Here is a 14,782-nt window from a genome sequence, read left to right as displayed (position 1 = left end):
CCTTGCCTTCCATGATGTACAAACAAGCACTTGCAGATCTTGCACACAAAGGATATTACCCCACTAAGATTGCTAGCTCAGTAGGTACCGTGCGTGTATAGTGGTCAGGGCCAGAAGAAGTAGGCGCACTGAGCATCTCCATTTGAGAAAGACTTGAGATGCTGAGTAGATATGCTCATGGGGATGTCTCTGAAGAATAGCTCCAAGCGTGCTGCCCCAGTTCAGCTCTGCTCTGCCATGCCTGTGGATGCAGGAGAGCTCTGATCTGGCCTGGCCCAGCCTATAGCCTCCTCTCTCACTTCACCATGAATTTAGGATTAGAGACGACACAACCTGCTCATTTACTTAGAAAATGCCAAGCTCCTGCTCTGTACCAGTGCTGGTCTGGGCAGATCAAGCAGCAAACAGCATATTTCTTCTTTGTACTGGAGCCACAGAGACAGCCGTGAGCATCTGAGGGTGGGAGCTGGGGGCTCAGTTCCCCCTGCACTAACCTCACCAATCTGACAGGCCTGGCCTGACCCCGTGCACATGTGTTTATGCTTGCATTGTTGACTGAGCTCCAGTTGCCTTCTTGGCAGAGGCATCAAGCGTTCCAAGATGCTCAGATCTTTTGTACTTGGCTCTTGCCCTCCGAAGGCATACACCTCAGAATGTGACACCAGTGCATCCCTTTATTCCTTTCACCACTATCCAAGGGGCTGTAGTCTGGGGCTGTCCCCAGGGGATCCTCCCTGGAGAAAGATCTAGGACCAGTGAGCTGTAGAAGCAGCCTGGAGTGGCATTGAGCAGAACACATGCCAGCTCTCAGTGAGACGCTATGGAGTTTCTCATTACCCAGAATGCTCCCACCTGGTTGGAAACCTGAAGTTCCTTCCTGTGCAAGCCCAAGCAGTCCCCACCCGAAAGCCAGGTGTTCTATGACATCCTACACACAGCAGCATGCCCTGGCATTGCAACAGAGGGGAGTGGGAGCCAAAGACAGCAGCAGAGGCTCAGCAAGTCCCCTCATCCCCATGGCAGCACGCACCTACTATGCACTCTGATCCTAGGGGAACTTGCCTGTAGCCAGGAGATGTTTACTTTTCATCTTGACCTTTTGGAAGTGAATAACTTTACTGTCCTAAGATATATAACTACTGTCTTAAGACATAACCTTTGCAGTAAGAGGGTACCATAGCAGGGTCACAGCGTGGAGACATAGCACTCTGTGCCCAGCACAGTTAGGGCTTTCTAACTGGCACATCCCAGGTCCTTTGTACCCTTTCTCTCTGCTAAAGAGTCATCAGTCCAGTCTGCATCCCAGGTAGTTGTGACCTACCACCCGGGAGCAGGAGAGGAGTGGGTCTTCACTCAGTGAGCAACACCCTGATCCATGTTCTGGTCTGCATGCAGTGCCTCTGAGCAGGCCAGCCACTGAGGCCGCCTTGCTCTCTATTTCCTTGTCAGCTAAATGAAAAAGGAAGTAGGAGTCAAAGGTATGAGGTAGCCAGGCTCCAGTGGTACACACCTGTAATCCTGGCTACTCAAAGGCTGAGATCTGAGGATCACAGCTCAAAGGCTGCCCCAGCAGGAAAGTCCGTGAGACTCTTACCTCCAGTTAATCAGCTTGAAGGGTGGTTCAAGGGGTAGAGTACCAGCCTTGAGCAAAAAAAAGCTAAGGGACAGCACCCAGGCCCTGAGTTCTAGTCGTAGTATACACACACACACACACGCACGCACGCGCGCGCGCGCACACTACAAAATACTTGCAAGCCTCCACAGTAAGAGCCAGAGTTCAGGTCTTATCTCTCCCTATCTCATCCTCCAAATGTCTTTCTCCATAGCCTGTGAGAGAAAGGACTAGACCTCCTTCACTACAAAATACGTCACATACACACACATACGCACGCACGCACACGCGCGTAGTTGCATGTATGATTTTTCTTCATCTACCCTGACCCCTGTGGCGGGCAGGCAGGGCCCGTGGGGTGGTGCCCTGTTCAGGTCTTCCAGCTGGAAATGGCAGGTGAAACCAGTCCCAAACTCCAGAGCTGCCTCTGTCTCTGCACCCTGCTGCCTCTTAGCCACATTCAAATGACCTTGACTGCCACAAGAGCCAGGGTGAAGAGAGGGCACCCAGCTCAACAACTCATTCCCTACAGTGGCAGAGCAGAGCCACAGTCTGCTGTGACTTGCCCACTTGGCCCCTCTGGGGGGAAAGGCCCTCTCCTTAAGTCAGACACGTCATTAACTTGGGAACACAGGGAGACTGTGTTGTTAATGACCTGCAGAGCGTGTGTGAACCGGACAGTGTTGTCTTTCTGCAGGCCAGCGGGAGGGTGTGGAGGGAGTTTCAGGAGACTGGGAGATTTTTTTCCACCCTGTTGTCATTGTTGTCTGTTGATTGAGTTATCGCTCTCTTTACAGGTGGAGAGAGACTTTGAGAGGGAGTATGGAAAACTCCAGCAGTAAGTGGCAAACCCCTGAAAGATGAGGCGGGAGGTGGAAATGGGCCCCTGTTTCCTGTCAGCTCTCACTCCCATTCTTCCTCACCTCCTCCCAGCCCAATCAGGACTCTGTATTTGCCTGTGATCACCTGGGACCCAGGGCATCCCAGGTCTGCAGGCTGTGACTTTCCTGAGCTTCCTGTAGAGCCTGCATGGCAGGCAGTCCTGTGGACAAGGCCTCCCTTCCCGTGGACATCTTCCACACAGGCTGAGTCTAGCTCAATAGAGGTGAGCTGGAGCTGAGCAGAGTGGGTCTGGCTGCCCATATCTGCCTCTACCTTGCAGGCTGGAAGAGCAGACCAGACGGCTTCAGAAGGATATGAAGAAAAGCACCGATGCTGACCTGGGTAGGTGGCCCTGCCCTGCACCTGGACGAGGAGCAGGGTATCCTCCCTGCTCCCAAAGGTCTAACTCAGAATTTACCATACTAGCTGGTCCTAGCTGCTCAGGAGGTTAAGATCTAAGGGTCATGATTCAAAGTCAGCCTTAGCAGGAAAGTGTGAGACTCATCTTTTCATTTTATCACCAAAAATCCAAAAGTGGAGGTGCAGCGTAAGTGGTAGAGCTCCAGCCTTAAAAAAGTTCAAAGGACAGCGCTCAGGTCCTGAGTTCAAGCTCCAGTACCAGCGCACATGCGTGCGTGCACATACACACACACACACACGCGCGCGTGCGCGCGCGCAATCCACCATGCCTATAACATACCAACTCTATCTCTGAGAAGCAGCCTGAGTCATTCCCTGGTCAAATAACCACATCTCACAAAGCCCTTATCCCCATGCTGTGCAGCGGGGGTGAGCCCAGGAGCCACTGGGAGTTTAGTTAGAATAGAAGCTCCCAGTTGCAGCATATCTGCTCCACAGAAGTAAGAGGCCCCAGCTTTCCCACAACAGGTGCTGGTGTGTTTGAACAAGAGCTTAGTCTGAGATAGAGATCCAGAAATGCCTCCAAATCGTTCTGTCATTTCGAAAGGCCAGGGAAACATCCAGGGCTTGGGGAAAACTCTTGACTGGAACAAGGAGGAACTAAACCCAGCGCCTCAAAAGCAGCTCCAAAGTCAGGGAGCACAAGACTGTTTCCTACCAACAGTGGCAGCTAGAGCAGCAGAGAGCTGTCCTCATACAGCCCACACTTGCCCAGCTGTGTCCAGCCCAGCATGCCCAGTTCACTGCGCCTTGTCAGGGGAATCCCCGTGCTCCTGGCCCCGGGTCCAGCTGGCCATGGTGTGGATGAGGGGATGAGGCAGTGGGCCTGGGTGCTCTCTGAGGTCAGCTCCCGTTCCTGCTGTCATCAGTGCTGACCTGCAGGCTGGGTCCTGGCAGCCCTTCCGTGTGCCAGGGGGAGAGGTGTGTCCTTGTTTCACTTTAGAAACAGGTTGACCAGAGCTGTCCACTTTCTCCCACTCGACAAATGCCAGCTCAGAACTGGCTTGTCCCTGAGGATTCTACAGTGAACGAAGACACCAGTCATCATTCCAGGAGCCAAGATGAGCATGGAGTCGATGTGCAATGACAAGAGATGTGACAGAAAGTAAGAGGAGTGGAGCTAGGCATGGTAACACCTACCTGTGATCCCAGCATGGAGCAGAAGGATCACAGGTTCAAGACCACCCTGGGCTATATATAGCAAGAGCCTAGCTAAAGAAATCATGTGCTGTTTTAGGTTGGTGTGCTCTGAGAAGCCCCCCAGCTGTATGCCTTGTACATAGACCTGAGGGATGAGGATGTATTCCACACTGACTGATACACATGAGGAAACATTGCCCCAAACACAGAGGCCACAAGTACAAAGGCCCCAAGGTAGAAGTAGCCTTGTCTCAGGGCTGTGTTTCCAGAGAGGCAGTGGTAAGACAAAGGATCCATCCAGCCATCCAGCTGTGCCATCCTCTCTTCGTGGTGGGAGAGTGTCATAAAGCATTTGAGCATTACTTTGTGTGTGTGTGTGTGTGTGTGTGTGTGTGTGTGTGCCCGCACGCACACATGAGCACATGCATACCCACACTATTCTTGGGGCTTGAACTTAGGACCTTGGAATTATCCCTGAGCTTTTGTGCTCAAGGTTAGCACTCTAATAAAACTTGAGCCACAGCTCCACTTCCACTTCCTCTTTTGTTGTTGTTGTTGTTGTTGTCTCACAGACTTTCCTGCCCAGGCTGGCTTCGAACCTGGATTCTCAGAATTCAGCCTCCTGAGAAACTTGTATTACAGGCATGTGCCTCTGGCACAGTCTTCAAGGAAATGTCACCCACTATGTCTCTTCCAGATTTGAGATTGGCAGGGCCTGTGAACTACTCATCTGGGGGCGGGGCGGGGGGGGGGGGGAGAGACTTGTCCTAGCAGAAAAGCTGCCATGTCTGGCTTGCTTCTCTGTCATCTCTGAACCAAGAGGCAGCAAAGAGGGCCCTCCATCACTGAGTTCCTGGCCTGTCTCAGTACTGACGAAGTCCCAGTGGGGGCCGCCCCTTCATCTCCAGATTCTCTTCAGCAAGTCACAAGCTGTGGACAGCTCAGGTGGAACTAGGCCCCTCCCTGGTCCCAACTGGCATTCACCATTAATCCCCTCACTGAGCCAGCACCTTGGATTTTCCACTTTTGCCCTGGATGTTAGGATTCAGCCAGTTACTCATGTAATGCGTGAAAAAAAAAAGGTTTATACATTTTTCTGCTTATCAGAAGGAAATATGCCTTCCCCAAGATTTAGTGGCCACTGCCACAGCCTAGGCAGAACTGCCACCATGCTGGGTAGGCCAGCTCCCTCAATCCATGACCCAGAACCTGTGCAGTGCCAGGCCTGAGGAGACAGGCTGTGCTGAACCTGGCCTGTGCATGGTTCTGGATGAGGCCTGTCTGGAACCAGTGGTCAGATCTAGCTATTTTACATATTTACACTTGTCTTTGGCACTGCCCACTGCCTTCCAGTAAAGGGGAGTTGCTGCCGCCTGCCTCTCCCTCCTCCCCCCTCCCTCCTCCTCATCCACCTTATCAGAGCAGGACTGGAGTGCACTGCTGTTTTCATAGCGAGTCACTCTGGCCCATGTAGATATTGTGGGTCCACAGGAGGCCATGGCTCTAGAAAGTGGGGTTTTCCAGCAGAGAAACTGGTGGATCCTGGGACTGGCAGAACGATGTGGGCTGGAAGGCCCATAGGCTGTACTAGGACTCCTGTGCAGAGATGGCAGGGAAAGACCAGGGGCTTGATCCCAAGTCCTGGGCGAGGCCTGGAGATATGCAGCTAACGCACTCCCAGGCGACACTGGTGCGGGGGGCACATGGACAGCCACTGAGCCTGACTGCGAGGGGCGTCTTTACACCTTCCCTACCTCAGAGTCGCTTAGCTCCACAACGGAGCTGGAATCCCAGGCCAGTGTTGTAAAGTTGATCTTTCCTAAGGGACCTTTGGGTGTTACTTCCTAGACTGCGTCGGGGACCAAAAGGGGACCCGAGGCCCTCACTTTCTGTCAGATTCAAAGACCACCAGTCTTGAGTGGTGCCAGGATGACCAAATGCTCCCACCAGTCCCTGAGAACCAGGCATGAGCACCAGGCTGTGCTCTGGGTGGACCGCAGGCCCCATTCTGTTGGGGCCAATGACTCAAGTGGTTCCAACTAACACGAAGACCTGAGGATGGGAGAAAAGTAGGCAGAAACACTCTCCATCCTGTAGCTGTTGGGATTTTTTCCCCTAATATAGAAAAAATAAAAGAACAATTTTGTAGAAGACATTCATTTTTCACAAATGTTCCCAGCTATATCTAGGTTTTATTATCTTTTGACTGTGCTGTATGTGATTATTTCATAATCAAATCAAGTTATGCATGTTTGTTCCTAAACCTACAAAGTCACTTACCAGATTTTAGAAAGTGTTCCTTGCTCTGTTGCTTCAACATTTCTGGGCAGTTTGCATCTCCTGCCTTCTCCCAGAGGTTGCCCTTTTAGCTGGGTGGCTGCAGCCCTCTCCTGCCTCTAGGAGAGCCCATGATGAGGCCCAGAGTAGGCCAGGAGGCCCTCAAGGCCTTGGCTGACCGTCAAGGCCCCTCTGACAGGGCTTGGGTTTGTCCTCCCCCACGTGGAGAGTCAGCTCCTCCTCGGGAAGGCAAGGCAGGGTCTAGGGCTGCTTGCTCCTCTTGTGTACTGTAGACTCCCATGTGCCCCACAAGGCCTGAAATATTTGCCTTCTGCCACTTTACATGGAATAAGCCACCCCTGGTAGAAACCAGAGTTCCCATACAAGCCTTACGGGTCATTGCCCAGCGCAGATTTGTGGGTTCCAGATTTACTGGATAAGAATATTTGGAGGCAGAGTGTGTATCATAGTCTCCTATCCAGATAATCCAATTCAACTCATGAAGCTGCCCAGGTGAACTCTCCATGCTATGTTGGTCAAGGATGACATCAAAAAAGAAGGAGAGGCGCCATGTGGCTCTCGAACTCCCTCACTGAGGCCATGGCTCCTGGGCCAGGCGAGAATGGTGCACCAGATTCTTGTGCTTGGCCATTTGTTCACTCACCACGCTTTGACTTGGGTTTCTTGTAGCCATGTCAAAGTCTGCTGTGAAGATATCCCTGGACTTGCTCTCCAATCCCCTTTGTGAGCAAGACCAGGACTTTCTGAATATGGTGACAGCCCTCGACACAGCCATGAAGCGGATGGATGCCTTCAACCAGGAGAAGGTGACAGGGCAACAGGCACCAGCTCCCCACCCCCCTCCCCTCCTATCTGGGCCCAGTACCACATACAGGTCTCTGTAGGGCTGGAGCTTCTCTTTGACTCAGCCCTCTGAGGCCACATCCAGTTGTTCCCAGACCTGGAGGCTGCTAGAAGCTACGTGGCTATGAGACCTCTCTCTGAACCACCAGCTAACCCTCTATGCTGGGCAAAGCCATTGCAAGCCAGGGCTGACAGTAACCTGGGTAGCCTGACCTGGGACCCTCAGGCCTGCCCCACCTCAGTCCTCTCCTTCCCCAGCCTGAGGTCCCTGCCATGTCTATGACTTCAAAGGAAGCCAGAGCCTCCCATCTAGGAATAGGCTATCTATCTCCCGAGTTTTAATGCTATTGGGTTTTTTCTTTCTTTCAATAGGTAAACCAGATCCAAAAGACGGTGATTGAGCCCTTGAAAAAGTGAGTACGGTTTTCCAGGGACCAGTCTCAGGGCTCTTATGGCAGAGGCAAACCAGCTGGCCACATGGGACTAAAGCGTGTAGCTGGGGGACAAATAGGAAATCAAGAGTGGCAGCTACAGAGTCTGTGGCTCAGGGTCAAGGTTCTTGGTAGTTCTGGGGCAGTACCACAGCAACAGGCTCCATGACTACTGTCCTGCCACTGCCCTGGTGGTCACCTGGCCCCTTCCCCTTTGTTCCTGGTGAGCCCCCTGGGGCCATGGCTGGCTGGACTCGGCTAGCAGGGATGTTGGCCCGCCTCAGCAGACATGAGCGAGCCTTTCATCTCGCAGTCGGGTTGGGATGCAGCTGCCTGCCGTCCTGTGCTCTGGGGGCGTGGGGGTGGCCGCACACGGGGAGGGCGGGCGCGGCATGGCGCTCTGCCTTCCCCAGGAATTCTGTAAGACTCATCTTTGGTCCAGCAGGCCCTGGTCAAGGATCAGACAGGCCTGTTCCCTGGGCCCCAGGGGAGGAGGCAGACTGAAGCATTCATTGCCTTGAAGCTCCCAAATCCTTCCTCTCTTGGCCTCTCCTCTCTGACCTAGAAAGGCTCGGGCCGCTGCCCAGCAGCTGTACTTTATTACCTCTTCTGTGGTGGTCCCTGGCAGTCGCCTGCCTGGGCCGGGTAATGAGGCTCTGCTTCATTACAATTAGGCCTGGATGGGCCTGGAGGGAGCTGGAGAGGAGTTTTTGATCCTCCAGCCCCTGGTTTGGGGATTGTTGACCTGTTCTTTTCCTACTCAGGTCCAAAGAGCGGGGTTAGGAAAAGGCCGCCCAGCCTCGCAGCCCTTGCAGGCCTCTCGAGGCTGCAGGAAGGGCTCACCCACCACCAGTCGCCCCGGCCTCGCCAGCACAGCACCTCCACCTCAGGGCCCTGGACCTGTGGCTTTTGGGCCTGGTCTAGACAGAAGCTTAGGTCCAGGTGGAAGGAATACAAGCATAACAGACGCTGTCCACAGAGGATTCTGGTGTGCCAGAGCCACAGGGGTCCCAGAGGCAGCCACAGGCACCAGGGCTGGCAGAGAGAGGCAGAAGCTCCCACTCAGGGAACTGGGGGAGGGGGTTGACTTCAGTCTTGATTTCACAACCAACGAGGCGGCATTGAAATTGGATCCTGGCTTCTGTAGCCAAGTGCAGAGAAACCCCGGCTGCTTCCCACCATGCCCACAGCCCACCACCTGCCAGGAAGGTGGGGGCGTGGCAGAGGGGGCAGCCACCATCTCCGCTGCCCGCAGGCCCGTGTGCCTGCACCCCACAGCCAGCGTGCCCTCTCCCTGACCACATATCCCACCACTGCCTGTTGCCTCCTCCCCTCTTGCTTCCTTGTGCCAGTAGAGAAGCTCCCAGGGACCCCAGCACCGGAAACAGGAAACTGCAGCTTTCCTGTGCTCTGATGAAGATCATGGCTGCCCGGCCGCCCCCAGCTTGTCCCCAGGGGGCCCTGGCCTCTAATCCTAGTCCCTAGTCCTGTTCACATGTCGGATGGGGATGCTTTCAATTTCCCTTTCCTGGTGGGTGGAAGATCCCGGCGGCGTGGGCACAGATGAGGAATGGCAGGCATTCCCCACCAGGCCGGCTGCTCCCAGCCCACCGCCCAGCCGGCCTCCTTCCCCCCCACTCCTTCTTCACCCCACGCTTTCCCCCTCCTCCCAAAGCCAGCTTGGGAGTGAATCGTAGGCCCGGCAGGTGGTCGCTCAAGCTTGGACAAGGGGCTGGGTGTGCCCAGCCCACCCTCCCTCCAAGGCTGAATGGGAACCAAACCTCAAGGGCTCAGGGGCTGGGAGGGGCAGGGAGGGACCCTCAGCCCCAGTCTGCTCCCTGCCACACAGAGCAGGGAAGGTGGCCCAGCTCGCCCCCACCAGCCTTCTGTCATCTCTGTTTGGCTGAGAGTTGCTGCGGTGGGAGACAGAAGTTCTTGTGGGGAACACCTAGCGTCCCCGAGGGCCAGATGCCACTAGTCGAGCACGGGGAACTGCTCCCACTGCGTGCCTCCCACAGAGGGCAAGGGGTCTGGCTGCTGAAAGGCCAAGGAGGAAACGGTACCCGTTTCCAGGACTGTCCCCTGTTACACACCTGTCCTGCCCGCTCAGCTCTGCCCTCTGCAGTGCTTATTGCTGTGTTCTCTGTGGCTGACTCGGGCACTCAGTGCTTCTGGTGGAGAGGACAGAGGGCACTGGAACCGTGGCTGCTGAGGCCAGCGTGTGTCAGGTAGCCGGACCGCCTGGCACAAGCTGAGCCTGTCACACTGCTTGTAGTGATGTCCTTAACACAGGTGAGCTGCAGGAATCAGGACTGTGGCCGAGACAAGGCGGCCATCCACCTGCCTCTGTCCCCCTGTCCCCTGCAGCTGCTCAGTGCTTCCCAGGCACTGGGACCACCCAAGCATCAGGCCACTTCTGACAAGTGGGTCGGCAGCTGCTGGGGGCGCCTCCTCTCTGTGGGTTGGAGGGAGGGGCAGACCCAGCGCACCTGCTCCCTGAGCCGCACACCCCTCGGCTGCCCAGGAAGGGCTCCCGGAGCAGCTGCCGTGGGCAACTGCAGTGACTTGACTGTTTCCAAGACTAGCATGCCTTCTTCCCTCCCACTCAGCGGGCTCCATGTGTCCTGGTAGTGTTTGGTGTTCACAGCATCGACTAGGCCTGCATCTTTGGCCTAGAAAAAGTCAGTCAGCTGTTGGTTTGATTCATTAAGGTAAGCGCTTGTGGCTGAGGATTCAGAGAAGCCCTGGTAGTGTCCGCCCTTCTTTACATTTTCAGCTAGCTGGTGGACCTGTGATGTTCCCATGGCTTGGGGCCCTTTGTTGCACCATAATCTCCCTGGGTCTGTAGCTCTGGGCCATTTAACACCTCACTGGGTTTGTGTTCTCCTTTCCCTGGCAGAACTACTCATTACTCTTGTCTCACATGACCTCTTGATTGGTTGAGGCTTTGAAATACCAATTCATGTAGCTAGGAGAGGCAGATATGGGGGTCAAGCTTCCTGCGGTGTCTGGACTTGCTGAAGACCCAGGCATCCAGATGCCAGGTGGGCATCAGTGAGAAGAGCCCCCACCCTCACTTCTTCCTGCCTGGCTTTTTGTCCTCTCCCAGTGGTCCCAGCCAACCTGATCTGCTTGTCTTCATGAGGGGTTAGAGCTGACAGGTCCCTTGATTGCATGGCTGGGCAGGGCAGACTCCTCAGGAAGAGGTCCAGGCCCTCTAGCAGCTTAGCGACCATCCCCTGCCCCTTGGAAGCTCACATTCAGGACAGCATCCCTGTGTTCCAACCACTTCAAGAAGTTCTGCTGAAAGGAGCCTTGTCTCCTCCTTTCTAGGCGATGTTGGGTAGAAAAAGGTCCTCAGATCATTTAAATCTCGGGCCTTCAGTTTGCCTTTGCACAGCTGAAGATACCCTTAGGCAGAAATGGCATCTAATGTCATTTCTGTCATCCAGTGACACTGGGTGGTGGCAGGAAGGATGCCAGAGAACTCAGACACTTGAATTGTCTTATGGACTGGCCCCATTGTGTGACTTTGGGCAAATCACATGTTATCTTTCTGGCTTCAAGTTTTATTTTTATTTATTTACGTACTGGGGCTTGAACTCAAAGCCACTTGCTCTTTCTGGGCTTTTTTGTTCATAGCATTTATAGGAAGCACTTTACCACGTGAACCACGGCTCTAGTTCTGGCTTTTGCTTATCAGCCTTGTTAGTAGCTAAGTATTGAAAAGACCGCAGTACCCAGTTTTTCTCCCAGTTCTAACATGAGATGTCAGACCTGTGACTTCAGAGGTGTGCCCTCTAGTGGTGGTTTGGTGTAGTGGCGCCGTAGCATGGTGAATGGAACCTTCTCTGCTCTGTCTGCCTCTCCTCTCCTCCAGTGTTGCTGTTTAAGCTGCACAGTGCCCTGAGGCTGGTGAGCAGACACCGCTTGAGTGAATTCTAGGACACGAGGCTGCCCTCCACCATGGGTCTTTATCCTGGCAGGTTTGGCAGTGTCTTCCCGAGCCTCAACATGGCAGTGAAGAGGCGAGAACAGGCCTTGCAGGACTACAGGAGGCTGCAGGCCAAAGTGGAGAAGTACGAGGAGAAGGAGAAGACGGGGCCGGTGCTAGCCAAGCTCCACCAGGTGCCAAGGGACAAGGGAGCGGGTGGGACAGCCAATAGGAGAAGGGATGGGGTGGCCATTGGACCATCACAGCAAGTTCTCCCTTTTCCTGGGGGCCAGCAGGTGGACCTCCAGACTCCCTGACTGCACCATGCACTGTCCCAGCAGTGAGAGCCTGACACCAGGGTCTTCATCCCTAGGCCCGAGAAGAGCTGCGGCCGGTGCGGGACGACTTTGAGGCCAAAAACATGCAGCTCCTGGATGAGATGCCACGGTTCTACAGCAGCCGCCTCGACTACTTCCAGCCCAGCTTTGAGTCCCTGATCCGTGCACAGGTGAGGGTTGCCTCCCCAGCCCTAACACTTGGGAGACCAAGCCATTCTGTACGACCAGCCTCTTCTAACCTCAGGACTGCCCAGGGACTGTGCTGGAATTTGTCTTTTTCCATTGGTCCTGGATTAATCCCAGCCCTGGAGTGCACATGGTTCCCTGATGTGGAATTGTTCACTTGAGTTCTCCCCCGATGTGTAAGCCGTCAGAAACCCAGTAGTTCCTTCCTTCATACACTGCTCAAGTAGCTCCAAGTGCCACCTCTTTGGGCAGCAGCTTTGCCTGGACGGCTGGGGGAGAATGAAGCATCTGGAGATTTTTTTTTTTTCCTGATAACCCAGCAAGAGGTCACAGAAATCTTGACTTAGAGCTTCTCATAGAGGGGTCTCCAAATCCTGGAGTCTTGCTGCAGCCACTACTTGGATCACTAGATCTAGCCCCACCCCACCCCCACCCCCCCAGTGGTAAGGCACACGAGCTGTGCATTTGGCCAGCCAGAAAAGGCTGCCAGTGAGGCATACAAGGACAGAGTGGTACAAAGCTCCTGCCTTCTCCCTTTCACTTGTATTCAGGTCTTTACATAGAATTATTCTCCCTACTGTGGCAAGGTTTGGGTGCCAGAGTCAGGAACAGGATGTTTCATCTGTGTGTGTCCGCAGCTAATAGCAAATGCCTGGCTTTAGCCTCAGGTTCCCAGTGCCCTTCCTAGGCCGAGAGAAAGCTTTTCTGTCTCCATCCACTGCCTGCCTGCTCCTGTTCTTGGCTGGGCATCTGGCGCCCTCCAGTGGATGTTGCTATCATACCTCATCTCTTCCAGTCATCCAGAAAAGCCCAATTCCCACCTCCCAACCTGCATCTTGGGAGAACATCCAAAGCCATAGCCTGAGTGGGATTGGGGCTAAGCGGGGACTTGTTAGGGACCTAAGCCCTCAGTCTTGCCTGTCTCTAGGAAGGCAGAGAGCCAGGAGATGAGCCTCTTCTGACCCTTGCCCCTGAAGGTGAGGGCCGCCTTCCAGCAACTGCCCCCTCTGCTGGGAGATCTTGGCCTTCCTGCACTCTCTCTGGCTGTCCCAGCCCCTCCCGGTGAACTGTGTGCCTTCCTCTGTGGCCCTCCGAGTTCCTGGGTGGAAACTGCAGGATGCCTAGACTGGAACTATTCAAGGGGTTTGGGGTGCCCTGTAACCAAGCAGCAGGGTAGCCAGGGTTGTTTACTGCCTCCTCTGTGCCAACCTCCTCCTCACCCGGCTGCTGCCGCCATTAGTCATTGGAGAAGTGAGCATTCCTGGTGACTCACCAGGCATGTCGGCCAGGGTGAGGAGTTGGGGGCCACTCCCCCACTCCTTGCAGTGTTCTGCCCCTAGTAGAACCCTGCTGGGTGCAGCTCTGCACAGCCCAGCTGCGAGGCCCCTCCCTTGCAATCTCCCAGCCGACAGTGGAAGGGAGAGTGCCTGCTTCCAGTTGGTCAGGAAATAGAAACTGAAATGCCCCCTGGCCTCCTCTGTGGAGAAGCCTCTTCTCCCTCCCGTCACCCCCCACCTCATTGCTGATGCTCACCTGGAAGAACCCAGGGACATGAGCCATGCCTTGGGGCTGCCCACGAATGGCCAAAACAAAAATAAAAGCTAAGTACCCACCACTCCTCCGCCACCTCCCCTGCCTGATCTCAGCCATGTTTTGTCATCTGGCCACCCCCAAATGCATACGCATAGTCCCCCTGCCCCCACCAGCTGTTGGTAGGAAGCAGAGGTTCAAAGGGCAGCACCTCTGCCCTCAGAACCCAGACTCGCCATCTGCGGCCTGCTACCTTGACTAGAGCCCTTCTCTGCAGTGAATAGTCCAGATTGGCTGTCCAGGGCGGTGAAGCAAAGGCAGGAGGAGCAGGTGGGAGCAGACCCTGCTTGTGTCCTGTGCCCAGCATGTGTCTCTGTGAATTCTTGCCTCCTGCCAGGTGGTCTACTACTCAGAAATGCACAAAATCTTCGGAGACCTGACCCAGCAACTTGACCAGCCAGGCCACTCCGATGAGCAGCGGGAACAGGAAAATGAAGCCAGACTGAGCGAGCTCCGCGCCCTCTCCATCGTGGCAGATGACTGAGCTCTCACCCTGCACCAGTCCTGCCTGGGAAGCCTGGGGACACAGGCAGCGTCTCCTCTTTGCCCGTAGCAGGCATGGACTCCTGTTCCTCCACCAGCCACAGGTCACTGCCGGCAGTGCTCCCTGCTTTCCTCACCAGCCCTTTGACCTGAGTGTCTACCTAGCTGGTAGTTACTGGCGGTGTAGAAAACCCCAGGGGCTTTCCTTCCAGAACCGTCCAGAGTACACCATGGACTTGGGCCATGGTCTCAGGCCATAGCAGGCTTGGGCCCTCAGAAGGGCCTGGGTTTCCCTCCACCGCTGCATGGCAGAAGGTCTGCATCTACCTCAGGGGAACCAGGCAGGCAATCCACCAGCCCCGAGTGGCTCTTCACTCCAGATCCGTGTTCCCAGGCATGGTGCAGACACAGTCATTGGGCCCAAGTTGTTTCCAGTGCAGGGCTGAGCCCTGCCCAGGTGGATAACCGGGACTCAGTAGAACTGCCCTGACCCGGCATGTTGCCAGCAAGCCACAGGCCTCAAGGCAAGAGCATCAGGTTCAAAGCTCGCCTGGATGTTTGGAATTTTATTTTTCCAGTAAAGTTTCCAGTAAGACATTTGCTTGCTGTTGTACTATGTAACTCA

At 54.8% G+C, this 14,782-nt stretch overlaps 1 protein-coding gene across 1 annotated transcript in view; it reads left to right on the top strand.

The window, feature by feature from the left end:
- Positions 1-14,754, top strand: part of Bin3 (bridging integrator 3) — a 37,395-nt gene extending 22,641 nt beyond the window's left edge. The window contains exons 3-10 of the mRNA XM_090354314.1: positions 2,410-2,450; positions 2,775-2,836; positions 7,022-7,158; positions 7,568-7,608; positions 11,613-11,754; positions 11,934-12,068; positions 14,012-14,199; positions 14,239-14,754. Coding sequence (XP_090210440.1) covers positions 2,410-2,450; positions 2,775-2,836; positions 7,022-7,158; positions 7,568-7,608; positions 11,613-11,754; positions 11,934-12,068; positions 14,012-14,158 — 705 coding nt within the window. The 3' untranslated portion in view covers positions 14,159-14,199; positions 14,239-14,754. The remainder of the gene's footprint in view (positions 1-2,409; positions 2,451-2,774; positions 2,837-7,021; positions 7,159-7,567; positions 7,609-11,612; positions 11,755-11,933; positions 12,069-14,011; positions 14,200-14,238) is intronic.
- Positions 14,755-14,782: the final 28 nt, after the last annotated feature.

This window comes from Megascapheus bottae, chromosome 20 (genome assembly GCF_031878675.1).
Source record: "Megascapheus bottae isolate mThoBot1 chromosome 20, mThoBot2.hap1, whole genome shotgun sequence".
In the NCBI taxonomy this organism is placed as follows: domain Eukaryota; kingdom Metazoa; phylum Chordata; class Mammalia; order Rodentia; family Geomyidae; genus Megascapheus; species Megascapheus bottae.
Note: the sequence above shows the minus strand (reverse complement) of the source record. Positions and strands in the feature narration are given on the sequence as shown.